Source organism: Perkinsus marinus, assembly GCF_000006405.1.
Source record: "Perkinsus marinus ATCC 50983 genomic scaffold scf_1104296947766, whole genome shotgun sequence".
In the NCBI taxonomy this organism is placed as follows: Eukaryota; Perkinsozoa; order Perkinsida; family Perkinsidae; genus Perkinsus; species Perkinsus marinus.
Genome location: NW_003210480.1, coordinates 70,259 through 88,186, shown reverse-complemented (window position 1 = coordinate 88,186; position 17,928 = coordinate 70,259). Strand labels below are relative to the sequence as shown.

The window sequence follows — 17,928 nt, the reverse complement described above, 5'->3', positions numbered from 1 at the left end:
CTTACCGTTAAGGCATGGAATAACCTTACCGACGGCCTTAGCGGCACCGGTAGAGGCAGGGATGAATGTTGGCTTCGGCGCAACGACCTCCTCTCCAATCCTTACCACCCTTAGCGGGACCATCAACGGTCAACTGAGTGGAAGTAGTGGAATGAATGGTTGACATGAGACCCTCGACGATGCCGAAGTTATCGTTCATAATCTTAGCAAGAGGGGCCAAACAGTTGGTAGTGCAAGAGGCGTTGGAGACAATCTTGAGATCAGAAGTGTACTTCTTGTTGTTAACACCCATCACAAACATCGGGGTATTATCCTTAGGAGGAGCGGATATGACGACCTTCTTAGCGCCTCCTTGGAGATGACCAGAGGCCTTCTCACCAGTAGTGAAGACACCAGTAGATTCGCAAACGTATTCAGCACCAGCCTTACCCCACGGGATATCGCACGGGTTCCTCTCGGCGAAGACCTGAATGGTCTGACCGTTCACAATGAGGGCGTTTTCAGCGACCTCGATGGTACCGTTGAACTGACCGTGTACGGAATCATACTTGAGGAGATACTTCATATAGGGGATGTTCATGAAGGGATCATTCACAGCAACGACCTTCACTTCGGGGTTCTCCATAGCAGCACGGAAAACAAGACGGCCGATACGACCGAAACCGTTAATACCAAGTTGGCACACCATTGTGGGTAGTAGTTTATGATGAAAAATAGCAAACTGATAACAGTTTGATGATGATAATAAAGATAACCTCCTCAGAGAAGTGCGCAGCCAAACTAAGCTCAACACAAGATACCAACGCTGGGCCTTGTGTTCCGGCTTAAGAGAAGTTCAGTGTGTTCGAACATTATACCATCTCACACGAACATACCAATCGGTATTTGTTTTCCTAATGGTCAAGAGCTTACAGGAGTTATAGATCCATGTATCCATCGCGACCTTCAACAAGCGGACGAGAAGCTAACTCGATAACGGCTCTGATAAGCACTGTCCTTTGCATTGCATTGATAGGATTCAGCTCCCATCAAGGATTCTACCAGCTACCAAGTCACTCAGTACAGGTAAACACGTTGCTCATTATCGAGATTGGATATCGAAATGAATCCTTCAGAGGATATCTCTTTGTAGGAACTTATGTTCACCTTCCTCAGTGAGTGCAGGCGTTTCCTAACTACTCATAAGAGCTCACCTACGAATTCGCCCAGAAGTGTACAGAACACAATAAGAATTTTAGATATGGTCACCAACACATGAAGTTGACTATGTGCATATTTTCGCGCACTGCTAGACTACGGAACCCAACACGGATCAGAAACTACTCAAATGGTTACCTTTGATGATAATGACGATGACAAGGATAAAATTAGTATGAGCATCATTATCGGCCGCATGAACGACTACTTGAACTCTAACAGCATGTTGTTATCAGGTGGAAGGCCGACACAAGCCTTCAATACATTCTCCAGCATAGCACGCTGTTTCGCCAGCGAATTAATGCATGGAGTCCCATCGGGAACCAATGGGGCTTTCGTCAAGTAGCTCAGAATCACGCCGAAAGGATGCATACCACGTAGCTCTTCTCCGTCCTTGGCCAACTTGATACGAGTAACCAACTCAGCCAAGAGGACCAAGTCAATGATCAATGGGGCCGCGAGGAGAGAGTCTTCACAGGTATTGTGCATGACAATCGTGTTGAGACCATTCATGAAAATCTGCGAAGTGTACTCGTCCATAGCACGCTTAGAGTCACCAACCGCCGGCACGTACTTGATAACCACACAGTGATCCGGATGCTCACCCTTTCTGTACAATAGGGCGTTGCTGTTGACCATGTCATTCACAACATCAGACTTGGAAATCTCTTTCGAGCGGAAACATTGAGGAGCCGACAGATTCTTGCCGTCGTTGTTGCCAAGATGGTTGTAACTAACAATTGAGGTGGGCTTGAGTCCTGCACCGATCAGAAAGTCGACCAGAACTGACTTCATCTTAGTTTGACCAGATTTGAAATCATCACCAGCGATCACAGCGCCAGGAATGCTCCCAGCTAGCTCCTTGAGACCGGGCACGTATGTGTTCTGCGGGGAGCCGTTCACGAAAGGAACGCCCTCTTCCAGGCAGGCGATGCAGTACAGAGTACTTGGTGCAATTTCGGACTCATTCCTGGCCACCGAAGCAATGAGCTCAGCCTTGGTCGTGTTGACACCCGGGATGATTTCAGCATAGCGCTCCGTGTTCGCAGTCCACAAAACGACGATCTTGTCGCAACCATTGGTCTCCTTGAACTGACGGATATCCTGCTTAACACGGTCAACCTGTTCGCGTTTGGTCATCATCTTGGGCAACACGTTATCAGCACGATCCTCTTGGTTAGCCGCGATGAAAGCTGGATCATAAATACCAGGTAGAGGAACCATGTCCTTCATCATAGGCTTCAGCTTGTTTTGCAAGTCACTTGGCAGAACCTTAGCCCGCTTCATTGCAGCGTACATATTGAAACCGCTAATATCCCAACCACCAAGAACAACATCATTAGGATCTACCATAGGGACTAGTTTGTTCATAGGGGTGCAAACTTCCTTGCCGTTCACGTTGCCAAGACGAACCACAGAAGCTTGAGTGACCGAGCCGTAGTAGTTGGGATGCTGAAGACCCTCTTTAGTTTCCCACGTCACACCATGCTTGTTGGCGAGGATACCAGCAGTAACAGTAGTGCCGTTGTTGCCACCCCAACCGACTAGCATAACACCGAGCTTGGGTACTCGCCTGTCGGTCTTGAAGTTGTACTTGATAGTCTTGGGAGTGACCACCCATTGGCCATCACGAGGCTGTGAGAGGTCAGTAGTGTGGTAGTCGTAGGAGGCCTCAATGTGGGTGTCAGTGTAGACTACATTAGGCGAGTTAACAGTGAAGGAGGGGCAATGGACTGCCATTGGTAGCGAGTTTCCTAATATGAGAAAACTAATCGTGACCATCGGGAAAATCACTCATCCGAACGCGGAAAACGACCTTCATATTGGAGATAACACAATCGCGACCCCGGCATCTCCTTAAAAGCCCAGACACGAACTAAGGCCCACAATGTACGAGTGGATCTTCGACTTTACAACGAAGGAACGAGTGAAGCAAGCTGCGCGACCCCCAAAGCGGCCCTCAATCTTCTGTCTCGTCATCATGCTCAGTATGTCGAGAGTTCCGAAGAGGGCAAGTTCCGGCGAGCGAGATTGACAAAATACTCCGTGCCACCCGAATTTGACAAACCCGGAAGAGCGCGCCCAAATGATCGATAATAAGGGGTGTGATAACAATGCACCTTCACTGTGAGTCACATACGGTAGCGCCCGCCCGGCCAGATTAGGCTGCAACGGCTGTGAAACCGTCTCTCCCTCAGTCGAATATGTATTGCATTATAAACCCCATTATATTCTCTCTAGCTATGTCTGCGTCGGGTTCCAACGGGTCTGGTGAAGTCGAACCATCGTATGTTACAACATTGGGGGCTTCGATCCGAGAAGGCTTACACCAAGTCCAAGGCGAACTCGAGACTTTGCTCATCGACGTTATCCAACAACCCAACGACCATGCTACCCCGAAGACTATCTCTGAGAAGATACCTCTATTGGTGATCGACGATGATATCTCGGACGCAAACCGCCACGAGCTTTCTAGCTTAGAGTGCGGAAGGTCACTTTGGGAAGTGGTACGTGAAGAGTTGGCTGACGTAGGCGAAGAAGCTTACATTGGGGTTTGCCCACCGTGGTATCGTCCTACAGCGTCATGGATGGCAAGAGCGTACATGGACCGCCTAGCCATCGACGTTAAGACGAGGCATGACATCATCATCAACCTTGACGATGTACCTCGGCGGTCAGTTATCAAAAATGAGATATCTTCGGCGAAGAAGGAAACATCCAGTACTCCGGCGCCGAAAATCTCGATCATCTCTGGTGGTGCGCTTCCTCCTCCGACGTCGACAAGTCCGTTACGGGTGTCTCCAGTCGTGTCTGCCACTCCCAGTGACTCCGACACTGAGAACCCTGTGAGATGGTCGAGGAAGGTTCGCGACGTTCACCTTTTGGTTGGTGCCACGCCTCCAGACTCTCTGATGTATAGCGGTAACGAACCAGCTGGTGTGTATGTCCGATGGCGTACGAAGCTTCTCGACAAGATCGGTGACCACCCCTTGGAAAGTGTTCGGATCTCGGCGATACTCCATTGCATCTCCGAACCGGAGCGCTCAAAGGTCAAACGCGAGCTGAAGCTGTCCCCGGTGACGTCTTCGGAGGAGCTCATCGCGAGGTTAGATCGCCAACATTTAACTGTGTCGGAGAAAGCAGCCTTGGTGAACGAGTGGGTCGACGTATCTCAAAAGCCGGGGGAATCGGCCTATGCTTACGTGCAGCGGTTCGAAGAGCTGGTCCATCTGCGTAGGATCACTCATCCTGACCATGGCCCCATCCACGACATGGATCTACTGAGTATGCTTCGTCGCGGTTTCACGGATCCTGTCTCACGGAGTGCCCTTTCCCTCATTGATCCGACTGGTAAAATGAGCTACGAAGGTTACAAGAGCAGTTTGCTCGCATTTCTGAGCTCCGTATCGCAGTCGGGTGCTTCAAATGCGGTGGTGACACTGACTCCATCTACTCTGGCGCCGATAACATCTTCCTTGTCTTCGAAACCCAAGCGTGAAGACAAACATTCTCGCCTGAAGCCCAAGCTCTCTGACGACAGCCCCGTTTATGCTAATGTGCGGTCGGCTATCACCCGTCAGCTGGGCATTGCAGAGCGAGGTTGTCTGCGCTGTGGGAAAGAAGGACACTATGCCAGGGAGTGTACATCCCAGTCTATTTACCGTTTCGACGAGCGATGCAAGGTCTGTGGTGGTCTCAGTGTGGTCGATGGCAAAGCTCATCAGTGCAAGGTCTCTAAACGTCGTATCATCTGTACGTCGTGCGGCCAAAGTGGCCATATGAGCAGTATCTGTCCTATTGCCAGAACCAGTTCGACTCCGGCGACGTCTAGACAGACCGCAGCAGATCAGCTGTCCAGTCAGTTTCCTGTGACAAGTTCATCCTCTCGCACGGCCCGTGTCGATGTACGTGCTGGTCAGTCTGTGCTGGCAGATCTACCCAAGCTCCCAGAGGTTTCACTCCGTCTGGGATTCGATCATCAGCAAGCCTTTTGTGATGTGCGTGCGCTTCTGGATTCGGGAGCAAATGCCAGCCTGATGCGAGATCATCTTGTGGATTACTTCATCGACCGTGGCATTATTCGTCATGAGGACATGACAGTCCTTGAGTCGCCGGTCTCAGTTGGTGGCATCTCCGAGACAGTTATTGCAACTCACACTGTTCGGGTGGCTGCCTCGAGTGGGGATCTCAAGAACATCGAGTTCACCTTCCTTGTCTGCCGTGGTATCGATAACACTATCATCTTGGGCGCTAATATGTATCCCAAGTTGGGGATCGGCCTCACGTCTACCAACAAGGACGTTATCGTTCACAACCTTGACTCTACGGTGGGAGGTCGCGGTGGTAGTTGCGCTGCTAAGATTGCCAAAGCCGAGATCATTAAGCAGCTCGAACCACTGATCACAGTGTCTGACCGAGACGACGGTGGGAGACAGCTCACGGCTCATGTGGAGATGTTTCGCAGAGCTGCTATGATGCCGTTTCGATCTCCACCAAGAAAACGCTCTGAGACCGATGACCGTATTGTGCACCATCGACTCACGACGATGGCTCGGGAGAATAAAGTATCCCGCTGTCGCGAGGGGGATCTGATCATGATATGCCCTGTGGTCATTGTCGACAAGGATGGAGCCGATAGTTTGCGCAGCTATCCCGATCCTAGAGTGGACGAACGGTATCGTATAACGCTGGATCTGAGGAGTGTCAACTCTCTATCCCTTGCCTATGATAATGCTGGTTCATTCGTTCTGTTGCCATCTAAGAACGCCCATGGTCTCAAGACGGTTGCTGCCTTCGATACCAAGAGTTATCGCCAATCTGAGTTGACTGCCTTACGACGACTCCGTTCGGTGCCGTCACGTTACTCGACTTATTACAAATTGGACCTTCGTGACGCATACTCGTCTATAGCAGTGGACGAAAGTTTGCAACGGTGCTTCGGTGTCGTATCATACGATGTCAACAACAACCCCTGTTTTTGGGCCTATCGAGTGTTACCTCAAGGATGGCAATGGAGTGGTCTGCTGTTTGGTGTGGCGATGGAGTTTATGGTTTCAAAGATCCAGGACTGCCTCCGCATGCGCAACATTCCGGCGAAGGTCATCCATTGCAAAGATGATGTCATCCTGGCATCTTGTTGCCAGCGGCATGCTGCAGAGGCTCTGGTTTGTGCGAGAGAATGTTTCACTCAGTACACTTTCTTGGTCAACGACGCTAAGACCTACGGCCCTAGTACGTCGGTGCCCTTCTTTGGATATGATCTGAGGAAAGGATGCGTGGTTCCGAGATTTAAGAGAGAATTCTCTCAAGCTACCATCGACTTGGCCCTAAGCGAGTGGCGAGGGGCTCAAGACCGGCAAGCTCGCCTTACCTGGCTTCGTCACTGGTGTGGCATCTTTCAATGTTTCAAGTCTCATATGAACCACCAATCCATGGAGTCTCTGCACCTGCTTCAGCGAGCACTTTCGTTGTATCAGAAACCTGACCATGAGAACTCGGATTCGACCGTACTCGTGGACTTTGCTATTGCTGTATCATCAGCATTCAAGGATCTATGCACTATGTATTTGCAGCAAGGTGTTACTCCTCTCTTCCAAGGTCTACTGGACCCCGAAGATACTTTGGGCACTGTTGTATTGACCGATGCTAATGCCAAGTCATTCGCTGGAATCATCTTCAGAGCGGCTCGCCTGACGCCTTCGACTGACGGCCTACAGAGCTCGATACATGTTCCGGTCGAGTTTCCTCCGGCATCTGCCTTGTTTACGCTGAGCTCAGATGTCCCGTATATCCTTTTACCGGTGAAGTTTGTTGGTGCGCCGTTCCCTTCCACGGACCAGCGACGGAGCTCTACCTATCGAGAGCGCTATGCTGTCCTCGACACTGTTTGGCAAGGTCGAGATGTCTTAGCGGGGGAGGTGGTATGCCTTGTTGACAATGCTAACACTATGAAGGTTTGGGCGGATGCGGCCGAGACTCTGCATGGCGTCCAACTGACCAAGTTCGAGCACCTACAGCGGAATGTTCACCGGTTTGTGTGGCTTCGCCGTAATGGACCTCCTAGGTGGGCTGATGCTCTAGCCCGTGCCATTGAGGATTCACCGAGTACAGAGATCGAAGACGGTGATGAGGACGGTTCATGTGTTGAGGATTGTGGTGGTGTTGGAGTTAGGGCTGCGAATGCAAGCAGTAGCAGCAACTCGGACCACGATGACCCGTTGACGTTCTGTGTGGTACCCTTCGGCCTTCGACGAGCTTTCACTGCTTGGAAAACATCGACTCCTTTTGCTGAGGTTGCGGCTATCCCTGTTAATCCCTCGGACGCGAGGGTCTGGTTGGCAAAGGCTCAGGAAGGTGATGAGGCATGCCAGACCTTGAGGAAGCTGGTTATAGAAGGTAAGTCTAAGTTCCGTGTTGACGACGATGACCTACTACGGATCGGTGACAAGTATGTAATACCGGCTCGGTATGGGAAATCGGTGATCTCTAGGGTACACTGTTTCCATGGACACCCAAGTGTGCGTCAGACTTTGCGGACTGTTGCTCGGGACTTCTATGTTCCTGGGATAGGGAACTCTGTCCAAAAGGTTGTGTCATCGTGCTATTGTCAGTTTGTTCGCGCACGTCGTGGTCCTATAAAGCCGGTTGCGTCATCTCTCCGAGGCACCCTCCAGGTCAATGACCGTTGGTTCATGGATACCGTGGGACCTCTACCCGAGAGCGCCGACCATCACTACAAGCACATACTGTCCATACAGGATGTTGCCTCCTCGTTGGTGATCTTTCTACCACTGACCTCAACAACCACCACCTCTGTCACTGCTGCTATCGAGGAAAGGATATTTAACCTTCTCCCTCCACCACGGTCCATCACGGTCGACAATGCCTCCACGTTCCAATCCGTTGCCTTCAAGGCATGGGCTGCTAGTTGGGGTATCCAGATCAACTTCAACCCGCCTTATGCGGCTCACAGAAATGGGTCTCTGGAGCGCCAACACGGAGTGCTTAAGCAGGTGTTGAAGTGTCTCTGCAAAGGTAATGTGAATCGCTGGCCATTCTTCCTTCCAGTAGCTCAGCGACGTTGTAACTCCCGTGCCATCTATGGTGACCACACTCCTCATCAGCTGTACTTCGGTCTCAAGGACTCACCCTTCTTTGCCCGTCGGTTTGAGGATGTTGCTGCGTCATTGGATGCTGACTCGGTGCGATTTGAGGCGAAGCGGCGTGCAGCTCGCAGAGAAGCTGAGCTCCAAAAGATCCACCAAGCGCTGGATGAGGCCGAAGCTGATACTCTGCTCAAGTTGGCCAAGTCGAGGAGGATCGTCTCCCGTCGACGTGTGTTTCAAATCGGTCAGAAGGTGCTCAAGTGGTCTGGCCCGAAGCCAGCACTAGGCGTGAACTGGAGCGGCCCTCACGTTATTGCTGAATGCTGTGGTCCTCACCAGATGACTTATCGCCTCAGTGATGGTTCGGTCCAAGAGTCCCACAATCTGTGTCTATACCACTAATCTCTGCGATCGTCTATTTTCTATTTTGGATTGCCCAACTTTTGATATTATCTCTCGTCTCATTTTGGTAGTTAGTGGCAGCTCCCGAGGTGGGAGGAGTGTGATAACAATGCACCTTCACTGTGAGTCACATACGGTAGCGCCCGCCCGGCCAGATTAGGCTGCAACGGCTGTGAAACCGTCTCTCCCTCAGTCGAATATGTATTGCATTATAAACCCCATTATAATATAATGGAACTATGTCTGCGTCGGGTTTCCCAACGGGTCTGGTGAAGTCGAACCATCGTATGTTACAACAGGGGACATTTTTTATTTCTGCGTACATTGATATTTACGCGCACCACGAGTTAGCCACTTTTCAACCAATTTCTACCCAATTCCTACATTCTTTTATCTTTGTTAAGCCGCATTTTTACTAAATACTTCGTTAATGTAGTGTTTGTGGTCCAGACGTTAAGGAACTAGTTTAACAGCCGCTCGGATGAGGGTTCAATTCTGGCTAGGAACTTTTCACAGACTGACTTGCAATACTACTGGACATCTCAGTTCATGACTTTGCACAGTAGGTGCTATGGTGTAGGCGTCGAGATAAGCGTCTTCCATGAATGTGCCCACGGTTTCGACGAGTAGGCTCAGATACTTAGAGTTCTCAGAGACTCAGATTCTCGCATTCTCGATTCGACGAGTAAACTTGATGTGAGAGGGATTTTGTGAAAAAAGGGCTAGCGAGTGTAGTGGCGGCCACCATTCAACTGCTCTCAAACGGACTGAGGGCAAACGGTAAAGTCAAAGGATTAGATCATATGGGTGGCGGATTCAGTTTGGAAGCGGACAATGCATCGCGGGACATGGAGCGTCGATCTAATTATTTGCCGACTGCGCGTGGAACCCATCGGTGGTCTAACAAATTGTTAGTAACAATGAGTAGTTCGGGACATGCAGTATGCTTTGATATGAGGTTTGTGGATCCTCGGTAAGTGGTGAGAGACAGCACACATCCTGACATTACTGAGCTTCGATGGTCCTCGACTGAGAACGGAGAACCGGGACCGAGCATCAGCGCGTCGAGTGCCCGTTGCACGATACTCCGCTGATGGACAACGAGTTGACAGCACCTCGATTCGAGTGGCCACCGCCCCAGGATCAGAGAAAGACCCGATCAAACTCTCAATCACCATATTATTATGGTACATAAACAATTGCACATTTTGGTGCGAGCCTCCCGGTGCTCGTTATGTCTGGCATAGGGAAGTCTGGACACGGTCAAGCACATGTGTTGTTGACAATGGAAAAACTCTAAGAGAATTTGGGAAATTATTGTTGGCGTTCGCATACTTCTACCAAAAGCCTTGTGTGAATTATCCACAATGTAGTAATGGAGCTTCCGAACTGAGAGGAAGTGAACATATATGCTGACATTTCCAGCTTTACTTTATAGTTCACCAGTCACTATATCTGTCGAATACCATCAGACATTGTCCCTATGACGGTTTTCCAATATCCTTCAACTCAAAGGCTTCGAGTTAACGAAACCCCGTTTGATCTCACGCAGAAGATAACATCAATAACAGCTTAAAAGATCTAATGAAAGTTCAATAGTAGCAGACCAGCATACTAGCTCGATACACAGCTACATCACAATTATAAGGCAACTATGGAGGACAATTTTTTGCGTCTTCAAGTCACTCCAACATTCTCATTCCTCATCATCGATATCCCCTGAATCCAGCACATTCCGACCGATACAGTGTCGGTTGACTCTGTTGCTGTAGCTTTGTCACCGTACCAACCCCAGTACAATAAGATACTTGATGCGTCGAAGGCTGAGGGCTTCTAGCAGCATCTTACTGACGAAAATGCCTCTAGTGTGCCTCCTTATCATTGAGATCTTTCTCGTGTTGTTGTTGTTGTCGTTGTTGTCGTTATTGTCGTTGTTGTTGTTGTTGTTGTTGTTGTTGTTATTGTTGCTGTTGCTGTTGCTCTTGTTGTCGTGATTGTTGATGTCGTTGTTGTTGTTGTTATTGAGGGCTATTCCATTCATGATGAGCTATCAGTTTTGACTCCTCCGTGTTTTGCTGTCAATTCAACGGTGATTTATTCTGATGCAACACAGGTTGAGATTTGTTCCTTAACGGCGCTCCAACAGTCCTTTCCACCGAATCATCTAAAGAAGTCACCCTCCCATGTATTCCGCTGAGTACGCGCGTTCCGTCATAGTCGTCGAAGCACTTGCAAGGAGTGTTTTATCACTGATACCAGTAGACTGTGTGTCTGACATTTGGACTTTCGCCAAGCCTTGCTTGACGGGTTTCACCGAGCCAGAGAAAGTAGCCATAGGCGTACAGGCATCCCCGTATTACAAGCGTCGTGATGGTTCTGGTCTGTTATTACTACGACGATGGAAACGCTATCAATGTGGTCTTCTTGAAGTGCGACAATCTGGCGAGACCATAAGGCACCACAACTTGAACGTTGGGTTTCTACTGTGTCTGGCAATTGACGTACCTGCTGGTGGCCTTGTTTGTGTTGAGCAAAATACGGGCCGTTCATGCCGATTCACGGACTGGGAGTGCGACAATATCGTTACTACTACGGCTGAGCGGCAGCCGTCTCGTGTTTCATGGCAAAATCTCCTCGGGTATATGAGCCGATCAATTTTTTGCTCTCGTGAAAACTGTTTTTATGGTTTTTCGTGGCGAAGTGCTTCGATTATTCGTATCCATTCTGATGGAACTATAAGCACCTTCCTCGAGTTTGAGCATAATCAGACTCAGTGTCTGTGCATGTACGAGCACGAAGAGCACGAACCACAAATTCTGCTCCTTCATCGAACGCCGAACGAGCTCAGTATTTCGGTTTTGTTGGCGATTTCACTTGACGGGCAGTCGCTCGGTGAGGTTAGCAAAGTGGATCTCATCAATTGCGATATGGATGTTGATAATGAGCAAGCTCTGTGTTTTGTGATCGGCTACTATGACGGGCCTGATACGCTTACAGTCGCTATTATTGATATTCATCGCAAATCTATTCGCACGCAAGTGTCCTTGCCCGAAATTTCTCTATCACGAACATTTGTTAGAAGCGATGGGGGCCTCTGGGTAATCACTGAGGACCGGTGTGTCGAGTCGTTGGACCCAATATTTGTTTGATCAACCTGTGAGTCTTTCCAGAAGACTCTAGTAAGTTGTCGTATTGTTGGGATATGAGTCGAAAACATCGCCTCGAAGAATTAGATTTTGTGCTATTTTCTGATTTTCTGTCTCTCACATCGCACAGTGGGTGGCTATTGTATGCTCCCACAAACATGTCGTCATCTAATCTTTTCGTAGTTCTCAGTATACGTGTATAGACACTTGCAAGGATATAAGTAGTTTTGTATTTTCATATGTTTGCAGCCTGTTGCGCTGAGTATCGTACTAAGATCATAAGAGAAAACTACGCTATGTTTTATGACTATCTAACTCAAGTAAAGTCGTTACCAAATCATTTCTATCAAGTTGGGCTAGAGTAACCCAAGTTCATTGAGGAGCGTGTCTTTTTCTTAGCCGAATTCGGAAGATCAAAGTTTCTCGTCAAGTACTTGGGTTCTTGGCCTGTCACTTTACAAGGGTATGAAGTGACCAGAAAATCTACGACGTTGAGCTTGCTTTGAACAGAATGACTTGAGTAAATATGCATTTCGAGAGCACCCCTTCAGGGGTGTACCAGAAATAGATGCTGAGTTTTTCACTCCTGTAGTTGGCTCATGAACAGAATGTCTCCCGCATTTCACGGCAACAGGCAGCGATCAGCACTAATTATCCAAACACTCGTTACGCGCTATGGAGGATTCTTGCCGACTGATTGTCTCGTGGACATTTGGGATTTGCTACTGCCTCGACTGGAGGCCTTTACCGCCCCTAGAATCGTCGCGACCGACATTCTCCCCTCATCCTGTTGCCGACTAGCAGATGGTTCTGGTCTGCTCATATTGCGAGACAGTAGCCTCTATGAATGTGTCGTCCTCGAACTCACCTCGAACAACAATCTTATTGAACACAAAACCCTCAATGTGGGTACTCTGCTTTGTCTGGCGTATGATAGCAAAAGTCGACAACTAATCGGCATCGAACAAAACACTGGACGCATGTGCCGCTTCTCGAACTGGGAACGGGACGAGTCACGGAGCGGGCTGTTGCTGCCCTCATGGACTTCTGGAAGGACCACTGCTGATTGTCTCTTCAAACCCGTCTTCTCTTCTCATGATGGTTGTTTCTATGGCCTCTCATGGCAAGGTGAATCCGTGATTCGTATCGATCAAGATGGATCAACGAGCACTGTTATTGACTGCAGTCAGCGTCCAGCAGAAGGACTGTGTGTGTACGAAGGCGAAGAGAGGTCTCAAATCCTCCTACTCCAGCGAGACACGAATGACTCTGTTGTAAGCGCCATTTCTAACCCCAGGAACGTCCTAAGCGAAGTTGTCAAGTTGGATGTATATGGTCGTGACCTTGACGTTGATAACGAGAGAGATCAGTGCTTCATAATTGGCTATCACCGCGGATCGAAGACGCTTACTGTGTCCATCATAGACCTCCGTCAGAATATTGTTTTTATTCGTGTGCCACTTCCACGTATTAATTTCTGCCGATTTTTTGTTAGTAACGAGGGCTGCTTATGGTTCGTGAGGAAAAACCATTCTGTTGTATGTGTTGATCCTGTATTCGCGTGATTTGCTCCCTATAGTGATATTTGGCCAGTACATGGATCATGATAGGACTTCTAAGAAGTGACAACTTGTGTTGTATGAGATGAATTCGTACTTCCTCGTCCAACGACAAAGCCCGAGTGGGCGGATCTCAATGCATATGAGCAGTTGCTTCATATGCGTCTCTTAAAGTGGCGATCAGCTACTCCCATTCTCATCGGCATCGTTTCGCTCACATATGTGATTGTCCTTCTCCTTATTCTAATCAACTCTTCTGATTCACACAATGAACATCACCTAAGAGGTCCTCTGAAAAGCAGACCAATAAGGAATCTCAACAGCGTTTTCATAGCCACTGACGTCACTGTAAAGGTGAACGCAAGTCCGACAACTCTGAGTACTCACGAGAAAGTAACGACGACCAAGCCTTCCCAGTCCGCAGTCGTGACGAGCGAACCAACATTTAGTGATAGCTCCTGTGGGTGGCGTTGCAACGCTCATGTATTTTATTACATGTGGTATCGCAACAAGGACAGAGATGGGAACTGGTCTCATTGGAATCATCAGCGGTTGTCTCATTGGGACCAGGAAGTTGCCAAAAAGTGAGACACGAAATAGTCAGAAACCCTAGTAAACGGTTTCCTACTCAGCATTGGGAAAGCATCCATATGGTCAACTACGTGTGTCCAGGTCTTCATGAAAATTTTGGGAGATTCCCGTTAGTCTCTATAAAGCATTCTTCTTAGTCGGGCGCGAATTTCCATACTGTCTTGGGGAAGCTCCTAAACAGAGCTGAAAACGTCAATCAAACATATACTCTACGACGAGGAACAGTCCCATCGTAGATACGCTCAAGATGAGCATATCCCCGAGAATGATGACATAGGGTCATCGTATTGGCCTCAGCTTGGACCCTACTCCTCGCTGGACCCTCAAACCATCGCCACTCATATGGACATGATGAAGAGGGCTGGCTTGGGTGTAGCTGTTGTGAGCTGGTACCACACTCTTGCGAAATCCTAGTATCAAACCGAACCCGAGGTATCCCCCTGGTCTCCACGACCCAGCGCTTGACGATCTAAACCAAACCGTCGACATATTGCGAGCATTACTACTCGATATCGCGTGGGCTCACGGCATGAGAGTTGCTATTCACTTGGAGCCATACGAAGGTGTGATACACTGACGGCTTCGTATGACGTGTTGGTAAAAAATGAAAATTAGGAGGAAATTTTGGAAATTTCTTGGAGGTTTTTGTACACTTCTACCCGAATTCGTATGCGGACTTCTATAATTAGTGAGGAAACTCTCAAGCCCAGCTGAGGAAAGCGAACATATACTCCAACACTGGGTTCAACTACATATGTTGGTGACAATGTGAAAAATTATTGTTAATTTCTGTACGCTTCTGCCTGAATTCGTATATGAACTCCTACAATTAGTGAGGAAATTCCTGGGCTCAGCTGAGGAAAGGCGAACGTATATCTCAACACTGTGAGTGTAGGTCGTACCCCTTCTACGGTACGTAAAGACTTTGAATACATTCACACACACTACGGGGAGCACCCAGCTCTCCATAGAGTCGCCAATGTTCGTGACGGAACGCTTCTTCCTCTCGTGTGAGATGCAATAGCCGATCTAATGATTGTTGAGTTCCAGCATAGATACATCTACGATAGCTACCACAATTCTCCAGAAGAATGGGCTAGGTTGTTGACCCCGAATGGGGACCTCTCGGTCCGTGGTAAAACCGGTTTGGACTGCACAGCGATCTTCCTATGGGTCGAGGCGGCCCACTCGACTTATACCAAATCAGGATTCGGTGAGTAGAGAGGCTCACGAAGCCATATCAACATTGACAAATTTTTCAGAGTTTTTACTTTACTGATGAGTTCATGAGTTACTGTTGCGATCGTTGAATATTGTGTTATGCATGAACTCTCTCGCAGATGGGTTCTATACCTATTTCGCAGCTGCTGGCTTCGTGTACGGCAGTACTCCGTCCAACTGGCTCTACATGGGCCGAGTCGCGCAAGAGGCTGGCATTTACTTTATACCGAGCGTGAGCAAACTCCCTTCATTTTAGCGTTGCGAAAATTAGTGATTTAGTTATATACCACTCTCTGGGGAAATCAATGGCTCAGGTAGGGCCAGGGTATATTGACGTAGAGGTGCGGCCTTGGAACTTCGCCAACACTCGCGATCGTCGTGATGGTCAATACTTCGACCATATGTTCTCCGAGGCTGCCAGACTTCGACCGAAAATGGTATGGCGCATGTACGTATTCGTGACCAGTGTTTTCGTCAGGTTTCTATAACGTCCTTCAACGAATGGCACGAGGGAACCAACATAGAGCCCGCCCTGTACGGCAAGTCTACAGTGGCGTCACTGACATGGCCTGCTAGGGCCTACTTGAACTATGGTTCTGATCCTGAGTTTTATTTGACTAAAACGAAGCAATGGGTTGAACGCATGTTCGGACCTCCTGGTCTGGTGATCCCGTGAAAATTCACAGTTCTATTATGAGGGAGTTGAGTTCGAACAAGTGACAACCAGTGTGGGAAAATACACCCATGGTCAACCACATATGTTGGTGGCAATATGAAAATTCTGAGGAAATTCTGGTTGGTTCCTAAACGTTTCTATCCTAGGTCGTATAAAAACTCCTATAATTGACGAGGGAACTAGGATCAGCTGAGGAAGGCCAACATATGTTACAACAATGTAATCGACACAGTAGAGGCGGTAGCCTACAACGAGCGTTATTATGTGCCTGATAACTGCTGATTGTGCCTTGTGGCTGTTGAACTGTATATGTGGGTAGCTGGTGATATTACACCTAGTTACTGTGAATAACACGGCTAGGGGTTGGTGATGGAATGGGTGACATCATCCATTCTTACGGCATGGACTCTTCGAGTTGCGGAGATGATGCTTGTGGTCGACACCTTGTAGGAAAGACCAGTTTTTCGTGGTCGTACTAGGAGCGTATCCTGCCGAGAGGATAGAAAGTATCCTAGGTTTGCCCTATCCTCTGCCTGAGTGTTACTCTATGTGCTCAATGAACTTGCCTGGTTTCAACCCTCTTGGAGTACGATGCATCAGCGCTAATCTCACTAAGCCGGATCTCGGCGTTGAACTTTGAACCCACACACAACTTTCGAGAGTCGATTCTAAAGACACCATTTCCCGATCTATTCCAAGAATTGCCACTTCAAATTCATATACTGCCGCTCCAATTTCTGGCCACCGACGATATTTTTCCATACCCATTTCCATATATTGTCGTTTCCGTTTTTGGTAATCGCGAAATCGACTCGGAAAAGAATGAAATTGAAATGAAAAAATGTTAAACGGGAGAGGAAAAAAATTCGATCACTAGAAGTTGGAATATGTGGCAGTATATGAACTTGAAAGTGACAATTCGTGGAATAGATCTGATCTAGTAGAACGGGAAATGGTGTAGTTCCAGAGCCCCAAAGGTGGTTTATTGGAGTTTCACCCGTTTGTGGCGTATTACTCGGTGAAAAACGCGATATTCGCTGTGATATGCAGTAGTCGTGATGGGTTCTAAGAAGAGGAGGCGTCTCGAAGAGGTTGTCAGTAGCTATGCTGGTTGTGCTGTCTTCTACTACTACTATCTACGTCGTTGTATCGAGCCAGATGTGTTCGAGAATATGATGCTTCCGAACCCACAAGGTACACGGTCATCTTACGCTATGTTGGTTGACCTTTTCTGGACACGTCTGATGTCCGTTATTGATTCGGATGGTGAGACGTCCAATATTCTAGCGGGATGGAACTCACTCTCAATATCCAGCGACGAGTCTTTCGTCGACTTTCTGGCCCGATTCGAAGGTTCACAGCGTGCCTTGGCAGCGGTTGGTAACCCGATGACACCAGAGCTTGCTAAACAAGCCCTACTGTCTAAGATCACGCCTCATCTACAACAGTTTGCTAAAACTCACCAGTTGGACCCCTACAGCCGTTTGGTATGTCGCATCACTCTTGAAGATCGGGAACGCCGTCAACAGCAGCAATCTCAAAAACCTCGTCAAGCCAGTCGAGGTCATTCGACCGACGTGAACATTGTTGAAGAGGATGGTGATTACGATGTACAACAAGTTGGTACGACTAAACCTACTTGTCGACGATGTGGTAAGGCCAACCATCACGCCAAGGACTGTCGTCAAAAGGAGCCTGAGCATGTCTCTCGGCGCTGTAAACGCTGTGGACGTTGACATCCCGTATCGGTCTGTAACCTACCTGCAGACGTCTCTTGTACCCGCTGTGGTGCAATTGGTCACACTTGTGTTATCTGCCCTCTACCATGGAAATCTGACTTTGGAAATGTTACCAATTCGAAATCGGATGCTTCCAATACCAAGTCCAACCGCTCTGTCGAGGATGGTAATAAAGTCTCTGTGGATAAAGGTGGCCTCCAACAGCTAACCTACAGCTTGGAGATTGACGATTCTGTGACCAAGGCTGACGGTATTCACCATGATTGTGATGAGATCGGTAACGCTCGGTCG

The 17,928-nt window shown here is 48.5% G+C and overlaps 5 protein-coding genes across 5 annotated transcripts; 3 read left to right on the top strand and 2 right to left on the bottom strand.

Moving 5' to 3' along the window:
• Positions 1 to 37: 37 nt before the first annotated feature.
• Positions 38 to 688, bottom strand: Pmar_PMAR029608 (glyceraldehyde 3-phosphate dehydrogenase, putative; the record flags this gene model as incomplete). Its single annotated transcript, XM_002779147.1, has 1 exon — positions 38 to 688. One exon carries the CDS (start codon positions 686 to 688, stop codon positions 38 to 40), a length of 651 nt encoding a protein of 216 aa, XP_002779193.1.
• Positions 689 to 1,401: 713 nt separating this feature from the next.
• Positions 1,402 to 2,953, bottom strand: Pmar_PMAR029607 (Inositol-3-phosphate synthase, putative; the record flags this gene model as incomplete). Its single annotated transcript, XM_002779146.1, has 1 exon — positions 1,402 to 2,953. Exon 1 carries the CDS (start codon positions 2,935 to 2,937, stop codon positions 1,402 to 1,404), a length of 1,536 nt encoding a protein of 511 aa, XP_002779192.1. The 5' UTR covers positions 2,938 to 2,953.
• A 487-nt stretch (positions 2,954 to 3,440) lies between these two features.
• Positions 3,441 to 8,705, top strand: Pmar_PMAR029606 (gag/pol/env polyprotein, putative; the record flags this gene model as incomplete). The annotated part of the gene is made up of 1 exon (XM_002779145.1): positions 3,441 to 8,705. The coding sequence occupies one exon, from the start codon at positions 3,441 to 3,443 to the stop codon at positions 8,703 to 8,705; it is 5,265 nt and encodes a 1,754-aa protein (XP_002779191.1).
• A 5,200-nt stretch (positions 8,706 to 13,905) lies between these two features.
• On the top strand, positions 13,906 to 15,898 carry Pmar_PMAR029605 (mannosidase, endo-alpha, putative; the record flags this gene model as incomplete). Its single annotated transcript, XM_002779144.1, has 8 exons — positions 13,906 to 13,994; positions 14,238 to 14,390; positions 14,434 to 14,564; positions 14,897 to 15,011; positions 15,057 to 15,214; positions 15,342 to 15,454; positions 15,537 to 15,659; positions 15,701 to 15,898. 8 exons carry the CDS (start codon positions 13,906 to 13,908, stop codon positions 15,896 to 15,898), a joined length of 1,080 nt encoding a protein of 359 aa, XP_002779190.1.
• Positions 15,899 to 16,956: 1,058 nt separating this feature from the next.
• Pmar_PMAR029604 (hypothetical protein) lies at positions 16,957 to 17,634 on the top strand (the record flags this gene model as incomplete). The annotated part of the gene is made up of 1 exon (XM_002779143.1): positions 16,957 to 17,634. The coding sequence occupies one exon, from the start codon at positions 16,957 to 16,959 to the stop codon at positions 17,632 to 17,634; it is 678 nt and encodes a 225-aa protein (XP_002779189.1).
• Positions 17,635 to 17,928: the final 294 nt, after the last annotated feature.